The following is a 21,111-nucleotide window of genomic DNA, read 5'->3' as shown; positions in this document are numbered from 1 at the left end:
GATGACATGAGGCTGTGCTGTGTGTAATCACCCTGTATGCTTCCTTGCCCCATCTCATCGTGCTCAGCCTGCAATGCCACCTCTTTGATTGTGAGCAGAGAGCATTTCAGAAGATAGAGAAGTGGGATGGTGATGCTAGTTATGGTGTCATCACCACTCACCATCTTGGTGGACTCCTCAAAGTTTTGTAGGATGGTACATATGTCTGACATCCATGTCCACTCCTGAGGTCTTAAGTGTGGAGTCTGAACTGAATATCGATGGCCTTGTTGAAGCTGGTAGTCACCAACTGCTCTCTTCTGCTCACAAATCCTTTCCAACATGTGCAGTGTTGAGTTCCAACGCGTGGGAACTTCACACACCAGTCGGTGAGCCGGAAGCTGCAAATGCTGCTGAAGCATGGCAAGGGTGGCGGAAACTGGAGCTGACATTCTAAAATCGGCACACAAGCTGATCCGGCTGCTCCAGGTAGCTTTTGAGAAACCGTTGAACAACGAGGTTAAGCACATGTGACAGGCATGGTACGTGTGTGAGCTCGCCTTGCCTTAGAGCCACCACCAGGCTCTGGCTATTGTCACACATGACCATGCCTGGCTGTAGGTTCAGCGGTGTCAGCCACACATTTGTCTGCTCTTTCAGAGCTGTCCACAAATCTTCAGCATTGTGCTGTATGTCACCTAAGCATATTAGCTTCAGTACAGCCTGTTGACGTTTGGCTGAGGCAGTGCTGCAGTGCTTCCAGCTTGTTACTGATGTGGTCATTTCAGAGATGGAGGCTGAAGAGGAGGAGGAGGTGCAGGAACTGTAGACTGTGGGGGCAACCCTGACTGACGTAGGGCCAACAATTCACGGCATTGAGAGGACGGGTTCCATCCCAAGATCCCTCTTGATCCCGGCTTCCACTATGTTAACCCAGTGTGCTGTCAGCGAGATGTAGCGTCCATGTCCACAAGTACTTGTCCACATGTCCGTGATTAGGTGGACTTTCCCAGTAACAACATTGTTCAGGGCACGGGTAATGATGTGAGAAACGTGCTTGTGTAATGCCGTGACAGCACACTGGGAGAAATAGTGGTGGCTGGGGACTGTGTACCTTGGGACGGCCACCACCATCAGGTTGCAGAAAGCTTCTGTCTCCACAAGGCTAAAAGGCAACATATCGAGCGCAAGCAGACGAGAAATGTGTGAATTTTGTACTGTGGCCTGTGGAGCGTTGGCTGCGTATTTACGCTTGCGTTCCAATGACTGAGATATAGACAACTGAAGGCTGCGCTGGGACAAGGACGTGGACGTGCTTGATGATGGTGGTAGTTGAGTGTGGGCAACGACAGGAGCAGAGCAGGAGGCATCTTCGCATGCAACGTGGGCAGGGGATTGGCTTGCATGCATAACAGTGGAAGAAGCAGTGTTTTCATCCACATAAACTGTTCCTGGAGCCTGGTGTTTGACCCACAAAGTTGAGTGCTTTGCTGCCATGTGCCTGATCATGCTGGTGGTGGTCAGGATGTTAGTTTTGCTACCCTTGCTGATGCGGGCATGGCAGGTGGTGCAAATGGCCTGTTTGGGGTTATCGGCAGAGTCTTTAAAAACAACCAGACTCGGGAAGACCTAACAGTTGTACTACCAACTTCTGTCGTGTTGGTATTACGAGTTACTATTTTGGCCAAAGCAGATAAGCTCGCAACCCAACGTCAAGGGTCCCCAAATTTTGCGAGTCCCTAACACTAAATCTGAACAGCGCACATAAGAAAATTGGAAAAAATTCCCAAAAATTAAAAAAAAAACACATTTATGTAGTAGACTCACCAAACAGTGACTAATGCACTAGCAGGATGCAGCACCATTAATAAAGGCTGGGGCAGCACAGGTGCAAACCACTGATGAAGACAGCCAGTAACCCAAGAGGGTCTGGTTGCCTAGTGGAAAAAATGCACACAAATAAGGCTTGCATAGGACATCAGTCACACAGATAAGTGTGGTGCAAAGTGTCTGAACAGCCTATTAATGATGCCCATAGTATTAGCAGGCGGGCTGCTCAGCACTATATATATGCATCACATAGAAAAAACAAGCCAACATAAAGAGGCCTAGCTGCTTCCTGCAAAAATGATAAAAAGTGCAAAAAGATAAATAGATATGGGGTATTAGTTACTATTTTGGCCAAAGCAGATAGGCTCGCAACCCAACATCAAGGGTTCCCAAATTTTGCGAGTCCCTGTCCTAGTGAGAACCCACCCCCTGTACAGGTAGTGTCAGGGGCAAGGCCAAGGGGGTGAGCCACCATGGCAGCTGGACCAGACGGCAGGCTCAGGGAGACACTATTGAGTGCCTGGCAACAGGCCAGGAACAGGTACAAGAACGGAGGCCTGCGCGTGTAGAGAGACATGCCAGGGACAGGTACATGGATGGAGGCCTGCACGTGCAGAGGGCATGCCAGGGACAGGTACAACATACAAACAAGGTGCGTGTATAGAGACATGCCAGGGTCAGATTCAAGGCAGAGTCCTGCGCATGCAGAGAGACACGCCAGGGTCAGGGTTTGAGGCAGAGTTCTGCGCGTGCAGAGAGACACGCCAGGGTCAGGTTCAAGGCAGAGTCCTGCGCGTGCAGAGAGACACGTCAGGGTCAGGTTCAAGGCAAAGTCCTGTGCGTGCCCTCTGCACGCCAGGGTCAGGATGTGAGAACAGGGTTAGGGCCTGTGCGTGCAAGAGGCACGACAGGGTACATGGCAAGACCTGCGTGTACTTTTACAGAAGCACGGGGAGGTATGCCAAGGAGCAGGCGAGGGCCTGCGCGTGCTTTAGAGAGCATGTAGACCACAGTGCAGAAACAGCGTGAGGTACAAGGAAGCACAGAGAGCATGGCTAGGGCACTGGCTCGCTGGACGGGCTGCAGCACTGATAGACGGGCAAGACTCCAGCGAACCCAGCTGAGGCATAGCAGGCGACACAGCTGTCACTGACTGACGAGCACGGCTGAGGCACAAGCAGGCGGACATGGCTAGGGCGGGCACGGCTGAGGCACAAACAGGAGGCTAGGAAGGCCAGGCGCATGCAACGGGCACACGAAGCAACAAGACAAGGCAAAGCAAGAAACAAGGCAAGGCAGGGAGCGGAACATGGAGAGGAACATAGGCAGAAACACAGAGTCAGGTCAGAGAGAGAACAGAGCTATCAGCGGAGCGTAGGCCGAAGCCCTGAGCCGAGCCAAGGCAGAGCCTTAGGACTAGTCAGGGAGTATGCTAGAGAGCACCAGAGGACAGAGTCTAGCAGCGGAGCGTAGGCTGAAGTCCAGGGCCGGGCCAAGGCAGAGCCTTGGGACTAGACATAGAAATGTGCAAGAGAGCACAAAAGGTAAGAGAGGAGGAATGATGCGAGTGCCAGGAGGTACCACAGAGCACCATAGGAAGAGAGCGAGGCAGAACAAGCAAAGACCGAGAACATAGGAAGGAACACAAGGCAGAGTATAGCGAAGGCAAGACATGGCAGAAACAGGCAAGGCAGAGAACAACGGAAGGACAACAAGTCCAAGCAGGACAACGACAAAACATGGCACAACGGACAAATATAAGACAAGGCACGGGACAAGAGACGGAGTACAAGCACGTAGCATGTGCAAAGACGCACGACAGGGCAGAGTGCAGGGGCACAGAATAGAGGGAGCGACTCAGCAGACCAAGCAGCCATGCAGGGAAGCAACACAATACTCAGGCCCTGACCATAGGGAGGGGCGGTCTGATATAGCACGAAAGCACCAGTACTTCCGGGTCAGGACCAGGGAGGGACTTTGGGTTCAGATCCTCCAGTATCATAGAGAGCAATGCTAGAACAGCCTGGGTAGAACCATAGAGAATGTCACATGATCAGGGGTTCCAGGAATACTGCGGATTGCAGAACCAGAGCAGGGCTGGAACATAGGAAAGGTCACATGATCAGTGGTTTCCAGGAATACAGCAGATTGCAGAGCCAAAGCAGGCCTGGAACATAGGAAAGGTCACATGATCAGGGGTTTCCAGGAATACAGCGGATTTCAGAACCAGAGCAGGGCTGGAACATAGGAAAGGTCACATGATCAGGGGTTCCAGCCGTACAGCGGATTGCACAGTCAGACAGAGACGGATGGTTACCCAGCAACAGCGTGCAGCCATGAGGTAAGGCGCGTGCACACTGCTCCAGGCAACTTGCGGCATAACAGACATAGCGGACATGACAGGCAACTTACGGCATAACAGACATGGCGGACATGGCGGACATGACACTGATGTCCTATGCAAGCCTTATTAAGGTCAGTATTAGTAATTTGAACTGGATACACTGAGGGAATGGAAGCCAGTGAAGAGATTTGCAGAGGGGAGAAGCGGAGGAGTAGCGAGGAGAGGTGTGAGGGTGTTAGCAGGGAGACCACAGAAAAGGATGTTGCAGTTGTCGAGGCGGGAGATCATGAGGGCGTGCACAAGCATTTTAGGAGATTAAGGGTTGAGGAAAGGACGGATTCTGGAAATATTTTTGAGCAGGAGGCGACAGGAGGTAGAAAGAGCTTGGATGTGCGGTTTGAAGGACAGGGCAGAATCAAGGGTTACTCTGAGGCAGCGAACTTTCGGTACTGGGGAAAGCATGATGTCATTAATTGTGATAGATAGGTCAGGTAAGGAAGATCTGTGAGATGGAGGAAAGAAAACCAGGGGAAGAGTCTTGAGGAGATCATTTGCATATTCTCAGTGCCTTCTGGGATAAGTGAAGAGTCTCCGCGAGCTCAATGATCACTGGGTTTTGGCCGTTGCAGCTGAAAAGAGGAAATCGGAAAACCGCGCGCCGAATTTTGGCTCATCTTTCATCGTCTTTAAGAAATCTCAATATGGAAGAGGCCAGGAGCCATTTGGTGAGCTGCATTTCTTGCTGCATGTTCACAGACTTACCAGTGGAAAAGCCAAACTTCACATGCCACAAATGCAAGCTTGTGTCCCTGTTGGAGGAAAAGTTGCAAAATCTCGAAGAGAGGTTAGCTACGTTGAAGATCATTAAGGAAGGTGAAGAGTTCTTGGACAGAGCAGAATTATCTCTTCATGTTACAGAAAGAGAAGAAATTCGAAGTGCACCTGAAGAAACAGAGGAATGGAGACTTGTGACCCAGAGAAGCAGGAGGATCAGGAGGCAGTCAGCACCCATACTGCTCAGGAAACAGTACCAGGCTCTCACGCAGGAAAACGATGAAGAAATACATCAGGATAAGACTTTCCCACAATCAGCAACCTTGTACGCCTTCAGAGTCCTCCTGGATGGAGAAAGAAAAATGTTGTGAAGAAGAAACGGAGAGTGGTGGTCATGGGGGATTCCCTGTTGAGAGGAACAGAGGCCGCTATCTGCAGACCGGATATAACTTCAAGAGGAATGTGCTGTCTTCCAGGTGCAAAAATTAAAGATGTGTCTGACAGGATATCAGGACTCTTCAGACCTACAGATGACTACCCATTCCAAATGACACCGCAAGGAATGACCTGGAAACCATCTGCAGAGACTTTGAAGACTTAGGCAAGAAAGTGAAAGAACTGGGAGCGCAGGTTGTCTTCTCTTCCATCCTCCCAGTGGATGGCCATGGAACAAGGAGGTGGAATAAGATTCTGCAGGAGAACAACTGGCTACGTCGATGGTGCCGTCAGCAAGGAATTGGATTTCTGGATCACGGAGTGAATTACCTTTACGATGAACTACTTGCTAGAGATGGGGTGCACCTTACGAAGACTGGAAAACAAGTATTTGGAAGTCGCCTTGCTACACTTGTAAGGAGAGCTTTAAACTAGAACAACATGGGAAGAGAAGCAAAAGACCAGAAAAAGCCATACACCTGACAAATGCTATTGAGAACTCTGCTATTAGAAGTGGAAAGGAAGAACAAAGACAAAATAATCTAATTAATAAAAATATTGGAGAAAGAGAAACCAATCACAAACTAAAATGTTTCTATACTAATGCACAAAGCATGGGCAACAAACAAGGAGAATTGGAACTAGTAACGCAGGAAAAGAAATATGATGTCATTGGAATCACTGAAACTTGGTGGGACGATACGCATGATTGGAATACAAGACTAGAAGGATACAACTTATTTGCAAGAAACAGACTTGATAAACGAGGAGGAGGTGTCGCATTGTATGTTAGAAACGCGTATATCTGCACAGAGATTGAAGCTTCAGAGACTGGGAGTTCTGTGGAAACTGTTTGGGTAAGAATATAAGGACTGAACAATGGAAAGGACACCATTGTAGGCATTTACTACAGGCCGCCTGTGCAAGCTGAAGATATGGATGAACTCTTTATGCATCAAATGGCCAAGTTCTCCAAAAAATATGACATAGTTGTCATGGGAGATTTCAACTATCCAGACATTTGTTGGGAATCTCTCTCAGGCAAAACTAACAGGTCAAGGAAATTCTTATCCTCTCTTGCTGACAACTTTATCTTCCAAAAGGTAGGGGAGAAAACAAGGGGAACTGCTACCTTTGATCTAATCCTTATAAACAGGGAGGAAATGGTTGAGGAGTAGTGTTGAGCATTCCGATACCGCAAGTATCGGGTATCGGCCGATACTTGCTGTATCGGAATTCCGATACCGACTTCCGATATTTTTTCAATATCGGAAGTCGGCATCGGAATCGGAAGTTCAAAGTTGATTGACAGCCGAAATGACGTCATCACGATGCGCGGTGTGTGCGCATCATGATGCGCCGTCATTTCGGGCCTTCCGGGGGTCTCTGCCGGCCTGCCGGGGGGCTGTGTGGACTGCCCGGGGTCTGTACCGGCCTGCCGGGGGGCTGTGCCGGCCTGCCGGTGGTCTGTGCACCCTGTGGGGGTCTGTACCGGCCTGCCGGGGGGCTGTGCCGGCCTGCCGGTGATCTGTGCACCCTGTGGGGGTCTGTACCGGCCTGCCGGGGGGCTGTGCCGGCCTGCCGGGGGGCTGTGCTGATGTCCGGGGGTCTGTGCAAGCATCGTCCGATGGGACTATAAGTCCCATCTGGCGATGCCTGCTACCATGACAGTGATTGACACATTAGCCAATGATGGGACAGTAGTAGTCCCATCATCCGGCTAATGTGTTAAATGTTAAAAAAAAAAAAATACTACATACATACTACATACATACTACATGCATGCTACATACATACTACATGCTACATACATACTACATATATACTACATGCATGCTACATACATACTACATGCTACATACATACTACATACATACTACATGCATGCTACATACATACTGCATGCTACATACATACTACATACATACTACATACATACCACATATATACTACATACATACTACATGCATGCTACATACATACTACATACATACTACATACATACTACATACATACTACATACATACCACATATATACTACATACATACTACATGCATGCTACATACATACTACATACATACTACATACATACTACATGCATGCTACATACATAACACATATATACTACATGCATGCTACATACATACTACATGCTACATACATACTACATATATACTACATACATACTACATACATACTACATGCATGCTACATACATACTACATGCTACATACATACTACATATATACTACATGCATGCTACATACATACTACATGCTACATACATACTACATATATACTACATACATACTACATACATACTACATGCATGCTACATACATACTACATGCTACATACATGCTACATATATACTACATGCATGCTACATACATACTACAAGCTACATACATACTACATATATACTACATACATACTACATACATACTACATACATGCTACATACATACTGCATGCTACATACATACTACATACATACTACATACATACCACATATATACTACATACATACTACATGCATGCTACATACATACCACATACATACTACATACATACTACATACATACTACATGCATGCTACATACATAACACATATATACTACATGCATGCTACATACATACTACATGCTACATACATACCACATACATACTACATACATACTACATACATACTACATGCATGCTACATGCATACTACATGCTACATACATACTACATATATACTACATGCATGCTACATACATACTACATGCTACATACATACTACATATATACTACATACATACTACATACATACTACATGCATGCTACATACATACTACATGCTACATACATACCACATACATACTACATACATACTACATGCTACATACATACTACATATATACTACATGCATGCTACATACATACTGCATGCTACATGCATGCTACATACATACTACATACATACTACATGCTACATACATACCACATATATACTACATACATACTACATACAATACATTCATACAATACATACATAGACATACAGTACATATAACATAGAGTAACATACTTACCAATACTTGTCACATTGTTCCCCGAAGCCATTGTCTTTTACGGAATAAATATTAACATAACAAACCACAAAATTACTCACCCACGATCCGAAGCAGTCCACGAGTGTGTCCCACGACGATCTTGGGTAGAGAACTACAGCATCAGCTGATGCTGCCGTTCTCTACGGGCTGCAGGAATCCAATGACGGAAGGTAGGTATCCTTCCGCACTGTATTCCTCCGCCACTTAAAAAAAAAAAAGTCCCTAGTCTCACTTTATGCCATTGCTGCGTGGGAAATTCCCACACAGCTTTTACCATAAAGTGAGACTAGGGACTTTTTTTTTTTAAAGTGGCGGAGGAACACAGTGCAGAAGGATACCTACCTTCCGTCATTGGATTCCTGCAGCCCGTAGAGAATGGCAGCATCAGCTGATGCTGCAGTTCTCTACCCAAGATCGTCGTGGGACACACTCGTGGACTGCTTCGGATCGTGGGTGAGTATTTTTGTGGTTTGTTATGTTAATATTTATTCCGTAAAAGACAATGGCTTCGGGGAACAATGTGACAAGTATTGGTAAGTATGTTACTCTATGTTATATGTACTGTATGTCTATGTATGTATTGTATGAATGTATTGTATGTAGTATGTATGTAGTATATATGTGGTATGTATGTAGCATGTAGTATGTATGTAGTATGTATGTAGCATGCATGTAGCATGCAGTATGTATGTAGCATGCATGTAGTATATATGTAGTATGTATGTGGTATGTATGTAGCATGTAGTATGTATGTAGCATGCATGTAGTATGTATGTAGTATGTATGTAGCATGCATGTAGTATATATGTAGTATGTATGTAGCATGTAGTATGTATGTAGCATGCATGTAGTATATATGTAGTATGTATGTAGCATGTAGTATGTATGTAGCATGCATGTAGTATATATGTAGTATGTATGTAGTATGTACCGTATGTGGTATGTATGTTGCATGTAGTATGTATGTAGCATGCATGTAGTATATATGTGTTATGTATGTAGCATGTAGCATGCATGTAGTATGTATGTAGTATGTATGTAGTATGTATGTGGTATGTATGTAGCATGTAGCATGCATGTAGTATGTATGTAGTATATACTGTATGTGGTATGTATGTAGCATGTAGTATGTATGTAGCATGCAGTATGTATGTAGCATGCATGTAGTATATATGTAGTATGTATGTAGCATATATGTAGTATGTATGTAGCATGTAGTATGTATGTAGCATGCAGTATGTATATAGCATGCATGTAGTATATATGTAGTATGTATGTAGCATATATGTAGTATGTATGTAGCATGTAGTATATATGTAGTATGCATGTTGCATGCATGTAGTATATATGTAGTATGTATGTTGCATGTAGTATATATGTAGTATGCATGTTGCATGCATGTAGTATATATGTAGTATGTATGTTGCATTTAGTATATATGTAGTATGAATGTAGCATGTATGTAGTATGTAGTATGAATGTAGCATGTATGTAGTATGCATGTTGTATGTATGTAGCATGTATGTAGCATGTAATTTTTTTTTTTTTTTTTTACATTCAACACATTAGCCGGATGATGGGACTACTACTGTCCCATCATTGGCTAATGTGTCAATCACTGTCATGGTAGCAGGCATCGCCCGATGGGACTTGTAGTCCCATCGGACGATGCCTGCACAGACCCCCGAAGCCTGCACAGACCACCGGCAGGCCGGCACAGCCCCCCGGCAGGCCGGCACAGCCCACCGGAGCCTGCACAGACCACCGGCAGGCCGGCACAGCCCCCCGGCAGGCCGGCACAGACCACCGGAGCCTGCACAGACCACCGGCAGGCCGGCACAGACCACCGGAGCCTGCACAGACCCCCTGGCAGGCCGGCACAGCCCCCCGAAAGGCCCGTACAGACCCCAGAGAGGCTGTACAAGGCAAAAACAGGGTTTTTCTTATTCCGATACCGGAAGTCCCATAGACTTGAATGGGACTTCCGGCATCGGAATCGGCGATACCGATACTTTTTTTTAAGATCGGCCGATCCATTCCGATCCGATACTTTGAAGTATCGGACAGTATCGCTCAACTCTATTGAGGAGGTAAAAGTGGCTGGGACCCTAGGAGGTAGCGACCATGCTATTTTAGAATTTTGGATAACTAGAGGAGGAAGACCTGTGAAGACTCAGACATCAAGGTTAGATTTCAGAAAGGCAGATTTTAAGGGATTCAGAAAGAGAATTGGAGGGATCCAATGGCTGGATATCCTTAAAGATAAAAATGTCCAGGAAGAATGGGAAATCTTGAAAAATGAAATTCTCAAAGCACAATTGTTAACAATTCCGAAAAGAGGGAATAATAGGAAGCATTTATGGAAACCAGGATGGATGAACACAGAACTTAAGCACATGCTAAAAAGGAAGAAAAAAATGTTTATAAAATGGAAAGAGGGAGGCATATCTAAAGAAGAATATAATGCTGTCTGCAGAACCTGCAGGGCACAAATCAGATCTACTAAAGCTGAAAATGAATTGAGGCTTGCAAGAGAAGTCAAAAGCAATAATAAAGGATTCTGGGGATATGTCAAAAGTAAAAGAAAAGTCAAAGATGCTATAGGATTTTTACAGGATGAAAATGAAGAAATGGTAAGACAGGTTGTTGAGAAGGCTGAACTTTTAAATTCCTATTTTGCATCTGTTTTCTCTCAGAAAGGAAATGCAACATCAACTGTTATTCACTGTCCTATTAAGGGAATAGAAGAATCCAGGATATCTATAAACAGAAAGATAGTGAGGAAACACTTAGCTAACCTAAATGAATTCAAGTCTCCAGGTCCAGATGAATTACACCCCAGAGTACTGAAGGAGATAGCAGAAGAAATTTTTGAACCCCTCTCCATAATCTTTGAAAATTCTTGGAGAACAGGAGAAGTCCCAGAAGACTGGAGAAGAGCAAATGTTGTTCCTATCTTCAAAAAGGGGAAGAAGGTGGACCCAGGCAACTATAGGCCGGTGAATCTGACTTCTATACCAGGAAAGATCTTTGAACAAATTATTAAACAACATGTATGTCAGTACCTGGATAAGAATGAAGTGATTAAACAGAGTCAGCATGGGTTTGTAACTAATAAGTCATGTCAGACTAACTTAATTTCCTTCTATGACGGAATCACTGATTGGGTGGATCAAGGAAATGCTGTAGATATAGTATATCTTGACTTCAGCAAAGCATTTGACAAAGTCTATCATACAATCCTTATTGAAAAAAATGACTAAGTATGGAATGGACAAGGCAACTGTTAGGTGGATTCATAACTGGCTTAGTGATCGGACCCAAAGAGTGGTCGTACATGGCTGCACATCCAGTTGGAAGAATGTCTCAAGTGGGGTACCACAGGGCTCTGTCCTGGGCCCTGTATTGTTTAACATCTTTATCAACGATTTACATGAAGGAATTGAGGGTAAACTGATTAAATTTGCTGATGACACAAAGCTAGGAGGGATAGCTAATACTAGAGAAGAGAGAGAGAGGATTCAAAAAGAAATAAATAAACTGGAGAAGTGGGCAGCAACTAACAGAATGGTTTTTAACAGGGAGAAATGCAAAGTACTGCATCTGGGCAATAAAAATGAAAAAAGCATATACAGAATGGGAGGAATAGGGCTAAGCAACAGCACATGTGAAAAAGACTTGGGTATACTAATAGATCACAGACTGAATATGAGTCAACAGTGTGATGCAGCAGCAAAAAAGGCAAATGCAATTCTAGGATGTATTAACAGAAGCATACAGTCTAGATCACGTGAAGTCATTATTTCCCTCTACTCCTCTTTGGTCAGACCTCATCTGGAATATTGTGTCCAGTTTTGGGCACCACATTTTAAAAAAGACATCAACAAACTGGAGCAAGTTCAGAAAAGAGCGACCAGAATGGTGACCTGTCTGCAAACCCTGTCTTATGAGGAAAGGTTGCAGGATTTGGGATTGTTTAGTTTGCAAAAGAGAAGACTGAGAGGAGACTTAATAGCTGTCTACAAATATCTAAAGGGCTGTCACATTGTAGAAGGATCAACTTTATTCTCATTTGCACAAGGAAAGACTAGAAGCAATGGGATGAAACTGGATGGGAGGAGACACAGATTAGATATTAGAAAAAACTTTTTGACAGTTAGAGTGATCAATGAGTGGAACAAGCTGCCACGAGAAGTGGTGAGTTCTCCTTCAATGGAAGTCTTCAAACAGAGGCTGGACAGATATCTGACTGGGATGATTTAGCGAATCCTGCTTTGAGCAGGGGGTTGGACCAGATGGCCCAGGAGGTCGCTTCCAACTCTACGATTCTATGATTCTATGAAGATGATGAGTTCAGATTTGTCCACATTGAGCTTGAGGAAGCGAGAGGAGAAGGAGGATATGGCTGATAGACACTCCGGGATTCTGGACAGCAGAGAGGTGACGTCTGGGCCAGAGAGGTAGATCTGAGTATCATTAGGATAAAGGTGGTACTGGAATCCATGGGACATTATGAGTTGACCCAGGCCAAGGGTATAAATTGAGAAGAGTAGGGGTCTTAGAACAGAGCCTTGGGGGACTCAAACATAGAGAAGGTGGGATGAGGAGATAGTGTGGGAGTGGGAGACGCTGAATGTGTGGTTTGAAAGGTATGAGGAGATCCAAGATAGGGCGAGGTCTTTGATGCCAAAGGAGGAGAGGATCTGTAGTAGGAGTCAGTGATCAACTGTGTCGAATGCAGAGGACAGGTCTAGAAGCAGGAGTATAGAGTATTGTCCATTTGCTTTGGCTGTAAGTAGGTCGTTAGTAATTTTGGTCAGGGCTGTCTCAGTGGAGTGATGGGGGCGGAAACCAGATTGTAGATTGTCAAAGAGTAAGTTAGATGAGAGGTGGGAGGAAAGTTCAGCTTGGACGTGCAGCTCCAGGAGTTTGGAAGCGAATGGGAGCAGTGATATTGGGCAATAGCTGGGCATAGCGGTTGGGTCGAGGGTTGGTTTTTTAAGGATAGGCGTGATTGTGGCATGTTTAAAAGCAGAAGGGAAGGTATCGGATGTTAGCGATAGGTTGAAGAGGTGGGTTAGGGATGGGATAAGTGTGGTGGTGAAGATGGGGAGGAGGTGGGATGGGATAGGGTCAAGTGCACAGGTTGTGAGGTGCGATTTGGAGAAGAGGCGATTAAGCTCCCCTTCAGTGATGTTGGAGAGGGAGGTTATGGGGTTTGGGCATTGGTCTGGTATACAAAGGGGTTGTGGTGGTCGAACAATGAAGACTTGCCATGTTTGGTCAATCTGATTTTTGAAGTGTGTGCAAAGTCCTCAGCAGAGATGAGGGAGGTTGGAGGGGGCAGTGGTGGGCGGAGGAGGGAGTTGAAAGTTTTGAATAACTATTTGGGATTGTAGGATAGGGAAGATACAAGGGTTGTGAAGTAGGCCTGTTTAGCAGAGGTGAGGGCAGATTTGAAAGCGAGTGTTGCCTGTTTGAATGCAGTGAAGTCATCTTGCGAATTTTTTTTCTTCCATCGCCACTCTGCAGCCCTGGACACTTGCCAGAGCTTTTTAGTGGTGTTATTGTGCCAGGTTTATCTGTTGGTACGTCGCTTTCTGCCATGAACGAGAGGAGTGACTGTGTCAATAGCTGATGCGGGAGTGGCATTGTCTGTGTCTTGGAGTGAGGATATGGATGCCAGTGGTAGAATAGAGTCAGAGAGCACGTGGGTGTCTAGGTGTGCAAGGTTTCTGCGGGGGTGCGCATGTTGCTGGACATGGGTGCCAGGAGAGGAGGACAGGGATCAAAAAGTGAGTAGATGGTGGTCAGAGAGAGGGAGAGGGGAGGTGGTGAAGTTAGAAAGAGAGCAGAGGTGGGTGAAGACCAGGTCTAATGTGTGTCCGTCTGTGTGGGTGGCTGAGGAGGACCACTGAGTAAGTCCAAAGGATGAAGTAAGGGACAGGAGTTTGGAGGCTGCTGACTGAAGGCTACCAGTGGGGATAGTGAAGTCACCCATGATGACAGTGGGGATGTCAGTTGAAAGAAAGTGAAGAAGCCAGGTAGAGAATTGGTCAATGAAGGCAGTGGTTGGGCCTGGAGGTCGGTATATGACGGCCACTTGGAGGTTGGAGGGAGAGTAGATGCGGACAGAGTGGACTTCAAAAGAGGGGAGTATTAGGGAATTAGGGAGGGAAGAGGTGGGATTGGGTTAAAGGTGCAGTTGTAAGAAAGGAGAAGACCCACTCCTCCACCGTGTCTGTTGCCAGGGAGAGGAGTGTGGGTGAAGTGGAGGCCTCCGTAACACAGCGCAGCAGGGGAGGCGGTGTCAGAGGGTGTCAGCCAGGTTTCTGTGAGGCCGAGAAAGGCAAGATTGCGAGAGAGAAAGAGGTCATGAATCACATGAAGCTTATTGCAGATGGAGCGGGCATTCCAAAGTGCTTCAGAGAGAGGGAGCAGGGGGTTGGGTGTCAATGGCACGGGTTTTAAGCTGGAAAGATTGCTGTAGTTCTTATTAGACAGGGAGTGGTAGGAAGGGGTAGTAATGGGGGGTATGAGCTGTGGGGGTCCAGGATTGGGAGATATGTCGCCAGCAGTGAGGAGAAGCAGAGAAAGGGAGAGCAGGTGGGAGGAGAGTGGGCAGCTTGTTAAATGTTTAATTAGGACATATTTGAGTTTGAGGAGCAGTTCAGCAGAGGAGGTCAGGTGGGAGGAAAGAGGGAAGACGAGATGATTATTTGGTTAGAGGGTGCTGGGGTTTGGGGATAGCAAAGGAGAGTGAGGATTAAAGGCGCAAACACTGTGAGGGCATATGTAAGCATGGTGAAGGAGTAGGAGGGTTAATAGAAAAGCTATAGAGTTATAGATTGTTCAGTGCACATTGGCTGCAATTGTTCTCGGCAGAACAAGTCTTGTATAAGTAAAATGATGCACTGCCGAGAATGATGATCTTTTGTGCAAACCAAATGGTCATTTTACCTAATGAAGGAACATTTTCCTTGTTCGTTGCTGTTCGGCAGCCTGTTTAGACTGCACGATTATTGTGAAACAAGAACAGCTTGTTAACGATCATCAAGTATAGTAAATGCACCTGTACTTTCATATCAGTAGCTGATTCATGGCTTTTATAATGTGAAGTTTGATAGTCTTGGAAGTAGTTGCCTCAGTAACAAGTCACACAATTAAATTTCAGAGTCACTTTTATTTTCCTTTTGTCACTAGGGAGCATTTCCTTGTGTGTAGATCTACAACATGCAAATGCTGTTGATTCATGGTTTAAAGTTCTCTTAATGAAGAAATAATGAGGAAGAAAGAAATGATTATCACTCACCATAGCGCGTACGATGGCAGCACTTCACGAACGTCTCAAGCTATGGCAAAGGATATTGCTTGGAATTTTCTGCTTCCCTCTGTTACCTTTCTACCTGTGTTTCTACTGCTTATGTGAGTACAAGATCCCTCTGCTCCTCCATATGTAATATTATTATGCATGATTACATTACATGCTATCTATAGGATCAATTATGCAGTAAATTAGAAACTATTATGTGTACAATTTGCCACTTTTCACCTCTACCATTATTATTATGCTTTGCTTATTATACTGCCATCATAATGCACAGTGCTGTATTAACATCATCACTGTCCCCATTGGGGCTCGAAATCCAAATTCTCTATCGGTATGTCTTTGGGATATGGGAGGAAACCCTATAAAACACGGGGAGAACCTACAAACTCCTTGCAGATGTTGTCTTTGGTAGGATTTGAACCCAGAACCCCAGCGCTGCAAAGCTACAGGGCTAACAATTGAGCCACTGTGCTGTCCATGTAGCCAGGTTGCTTCATTTACATCAAGGTAATAGGGGCAAACATGATTCCATGATTCTCTAAGCCGATATCAGCAGAATATATTTGTCAATGAATATAGCAGGTGAGTGGTTACAAAACACTTACAGAAAATGTGGTTTTCTTTAGCCCTTTCGCCACCAAGCCTGTTTTCACCTTCACGACTAGAGCAAATTCTGACCACTGTCACTTTATGTTGTAATAACTCTGGAACACTTCAACAGATCCCACTGATTCTGAGGCTGTTTTCTATGCAACATATTGTACTTCATGTTAGTGTTAAATTTATTTATTTATGAAAATGTCAGAATTTTGGAGACATTTTAAAAATTTCGCAATTTTCAAACTTTTCATTTTTATGCCCTTAATCTTTTCATTCCCCTCCCCCCTAAGTCTGTTTCCACTTTCATGACCAGGCTAAATTTTACAATTCTGACCAATGTCAATTTGTGTGGTAATAGCTTTAGAATGCTGCAATGGATCCCAATGATTCTGAGAACATTTTTTCATGACATATTATAATTCATGATAGTGGCAAAATTTATTCAGTATGACATGGATTTAATTGCGAAAAAATTGGAAATTTGATACAAATTTTCCAATTTTCAAACTTTTAGTTTTTATGCCCTTGAACCATAGAGTTATGTCACACAAAATAACTAATAAATAACATTTCCCACATGTTTACTTTACATTAGCACAATTTTGGAACAAAAATTTTTTTTGTTAGGAAGTTATAAGGGTTAAAAGCTGACCAGCGATTTCTCATTTGTACACCATTTTATTTTTAGGGACCACATCACATTTGAAGTCACTTTAAGGGGGCTATATGATAGAAAATGCCCAAAAGTGACACGATTCTAAGAACTGCACCCCTCAAGGTGCTCAAAACCACATTCAAGAAGTTTATTAACCCTTCAGGTGCTTCACAGGAATTTTTTGAATATTTAAAAAAATGAACATTTATCTTTTTTTCACAAAAAAATTACTTCAGGTCCAATTTTTTTTATTTTACCAAGAGTAACAGGAGAAATAGGACCATAAACATTATTGTGAAATTTGTCCTGAGTACGCTGATATGTGGGGGGGAACCACTGTTTCGGTGCATGGCAGAGCTCGGAAGGGAAGGAGCGCCGTTTGACTTTTTCAATGCAAAATTGGCTGGAATTGAGATCGGACGCCATGTCACTTTTGGAGAGCCCCTGTTGTGCCGAAACGATGGGACTCAAACTGCATTCCTCGAGGGCTGCAAACCATGCGTGTTTTCAAGATTTTCTTAGCATTGCACAAGGTGCTGGAATCATTATCTGTGCAGGTGATTAAATTATCACCTGTGCAATACAAGGAAATCCTGAAAACATGACCTGTTTGCGGCCCTTGAGGAATGCAGTTTGAGACCTCTGACCTAAACAGTGGAAACCCCCCACAATTGACTCCATTTTGGAAACTAGACCCCCCCATGGAACTTATCTAGATATGTGGTGAGAACTTTGAACCCCCAAGGGCTTCACAGAAGTTTATAACGTACAGCCGTAAGATTAAAAAATCATATTTTTTCCACAAAAACTATCTTTTCACCCCCAATTTTTATTTTCCCAAGGAAAACAGGACCCCAAAAGATATTGTGCAATTTGTCCTGAGTACGCTAATACCCCATATCTGGGGGTAAACCACTGTTTGGGCGCATGGCAGAGCTCGGAAGGGAAGGAGCTCCGCTTGATACAAAATTGGCTGGAATTGAGATCGGGCGCCATGTTGCGTTTGAAGAGCCCCTGATGTGCCTGAACAGTGGATACCCCAACAAAGTGACCCCATTTTGGAAACTAGACCCCCAAAGGAACTTATCTAGATGTGTGGTGAGCATTTTGAACCCCCAAGTGCTTCACAGAAGTTTATAATGCCCAAGCGTGAAAATTAAAAAAAATCATATTTTTTTCACAAACATGATCTTTTAGTTCCCAATTTTTTATTTTCCCAAGGGTGACATGAGAAATTGGACCCTAAATGTTGCTGTCCAATTTGTCCTGAGTACGCTGATACCCCATATGTGGGAGAAAACTACTGTATGGGCACATGTCTGGGCTCGGAAGGGAAGTAGTGACGTTTTGAAATGCAGACTTTGTGTGATGAGCACTATGAACCCCCAAGTGCTTCACTGAAGTTTATAACATAGAGCCATAAAAATAAAAAAATCATATTTTTTTCCACAAAAAATGATTTTTTTGCCACCAATTTTTTTATTTTCCCAAGGGTAACAGGAGAAATTGGACCCCAAAAGTTGTGCACTTTGTCCTGAGTAGGCTGATACCCCATATGGGGGGTTAACCACTGTTTGTGTGCATGGTAGAGCTTGGAAGGGAAGGAGCACCGTTTGACTTTTTCAATGCAGAATTGGCTGGAATTGAGATCAGACGCCATGTTGCGTTTGGAGAGCACCTGATGTGCCCAAACAGTGGAAACCCCCCAATTCTAACTCCAACCCTAACCCCAACACACCTCTAACCCTAGCCCTAACCCTAACCCTAATGGAAAAATGGAAATAAATATATTTTTTTATTTTATTATTTTTCCCTAACTAAGGGAGTGATAAATGGGAGGTTTGATATTCTATTTATGGCAGGTTTTTATGTTTGGCAGCTGTCACACGCTAAAAGACACTTTTTATTGTAAAAATAGTTTTTGCATCACCACATTTTGAGAGCTATAATTTTTCCATATTTTGACCCACAGAGTCATGTGAGGTCTTATTTTAGGCGGGACAAGTTGACGTTTTTATTGGTACCATTTTCGGACACGTGACATTTTTTGATCGTTTTTTATTCCGATTTTTTGGACGCAGAATGAACAAAAAACAGCATTTCATAAATTTCTTTTGGGGGGGCGTTTACACCGTTCCGTGTGTGGTAAAATTGATAAAGCAGTTTTATTCTTCGGGTCAGTATGATTACAGTGATACCTCATTTATATAATTTTTTATGTTTTGGCGCTTTTATACAATAAAAACAATTTTATATAAAGATAATTATTTTTGCATCGCTTTATTCTGCGAGCTATAACGTTTTTATTTTTTTGCTGATGACGCTGTACGTCGGCTCGTTTTTTGCAGGACAAGATGACATTTTCTGCAGTACCATTTTTTTTTATATACGTATTTTTGATCGCGTGTTATTGCACTTTATGTTCGGCGGTATGATGATAAAGCATTTGTTTTTTGCCTTGTTTTTTTAAGGGGTTCACTAAAGGTGTTAACTAGTGGGACAGTTTTATAGGGTGGGTCGTTACGGACTCGGCCCCCGATACACTGCGATCATGTTTGATCGCAGTGTGCCAGGGGTTACTGTGACCTGACCTGGCACATAGTGCCGTGAGTGCCGCTGATCGCTATGACGTACTATCCTGCCCATGGGTATTAAGTCCCAGGGCACATGGACGGGATGGTACGTTATATGGCAGAAAGGGGTTAAATAAAATGTTCCTGTGTTGAGATAATCTTATAAATGTGCCCCTGTTGTGGACTGTGTAATGGCCATTTCTGACGGTACAGGAACAAGGTCAGATCACACCACATCTCCTGGGCAGGGAAAGATACAAAAGAAAATATACAGGTAGCTTAGCATGGGATCACAGCTGATTCTTTCTGTGAGGTAAAATATTTCCAAGCCTGCTTTTAAACAATGTTTTTCTTCAAAGAAAGAATCATTTGTGATCACCTACTGTAATGTCTGTATACTCTTTTGCATCCGCCCCTGTCCAGGAGATGTGATATGACCTTCCTTAATTTTTTACATCATTTATTCTATTTCTATAATTATTTAAAGGGAACCTGTCAGGTCCCCCATGACCTCCAACCCAGCAGCATTCACCTACGTATGATTAAACTCCCTGCCTAACCAGCCCTGTATAATGTAATTCAGTTAAATAAATGCTTTAAAAAAAGATTAATAGTGTTTCAGTTTCCTATGCTAATGAGCGATTTGACTAGTTTATAGGGCGTTAGTTTCCGCAGACTAATCAGCCCTCTTTCCATGTTATCAATAACATAATTTGCACAAGCCTGCCTTATCGCTAGCTCATGCAAATCTAGCACATCACACAGCTCATTTTGACAGCATCCATGCATCTCTGAAGCCGGGTGTACGCTTCCCAGCTTCAGAGGTGTATTGCGCATGACCAGAAGCTCAGAAGATGTCCCCTGGTCCTGAAACCCTGCGGCCAACTCCAGAACTGTTTACAGAAACTGCACAGTTTGTCTCTGTCCCAGTGACTGTCTTGTCCTCTCTAGGACTTTCTATTCAAATTAATGTCTCTGACCCTTGGGGTCAGCTGCTATTGCCAAACGCTGCCCTGGTAAATACCTGCCGCACAAGCCTGACCTCATCGCCAGAGGCTCCAGTGAACACCAAGGTAGCTGCTTAATTACACCCCTCCTGGGTAAGTCCGGCCAATCGCACAGTGGGTCCATGAACCACGTGTGCCACCTGCAGGCGTGACACCTCACTGTTCATCTATAGATCTGCACATTTTGCACTGACCAGCTGAGTCCTCAGTTGACTCTATCTTCAGACACTAATAAAGTGTACTCATATCTATATAGCTATGCGTTATCAGTGATACTAGTATATGACAATCCTCTCTGCTGTTATGTATTTCCAGGTCTTAAAGATGATAGAAAGGTGGAAGATATTGAAGAAAACCGCCAGAGCTCCAGTGAGTCATCACAAAACAAAAGTAATCCTTACTGGGTTATTTCCATCTCAGTTGTTAATAGCTTAGATAGTAATAGCGTCCAAGGCGCTAGTAACAAGAGGTGTTCTGGGAACAGT

At 44.1% G+C, this 21,111-nt stretch overlaps 1 protein-coding gene across 1 annotated transcript in view; it reads left to right on the top strand.

The window, feature by feature from the left end:
- The first annotated feature begins 15,786 nt into the window (after positions 1-15,786).
- LOC141091131 (kyphoscoliosis peptidase-like) overlaps positions 15,787-21,111 on the top strand; it is a 256,972-nt gene continuing 251,647 nt past the window's right edge. The window contains exons 1-2 of the mRNA XM_073576523.1: positions 15,787-15,886; positions 20,942-20,995. Of these exons, the coding sequence (XP_073432624.1) occupies positions 15,787-15,886; positions 20,942-20,995 (154 nt within the window). The remainder of the gene's footprint in view (positions 15,887-20,941; positions 20,996-21,111) is intronic.

The sequence above is a fragment of the Dendrobates tinctorius genome, unplaced genomic scaffold, assembly GCF_039654945.1.
Source record: "Dendrobates tinctorius isolate UK_male_01 unplaced genomic scaffold, ASM3965494v1 ptg000049l, whole genome shotgun sequence".
NCBI classification, from domain to species: Eukaryota; Metazoa; Chordata; class Amphibia; order Anura; family Dendrobatidae; genus Dendrobates; species Dendrobates tinctorius.
Note: the sequence above shows the minus strand (reverse complement) of the source record. Positions and strands in the feature narration are given on the sequence as shown.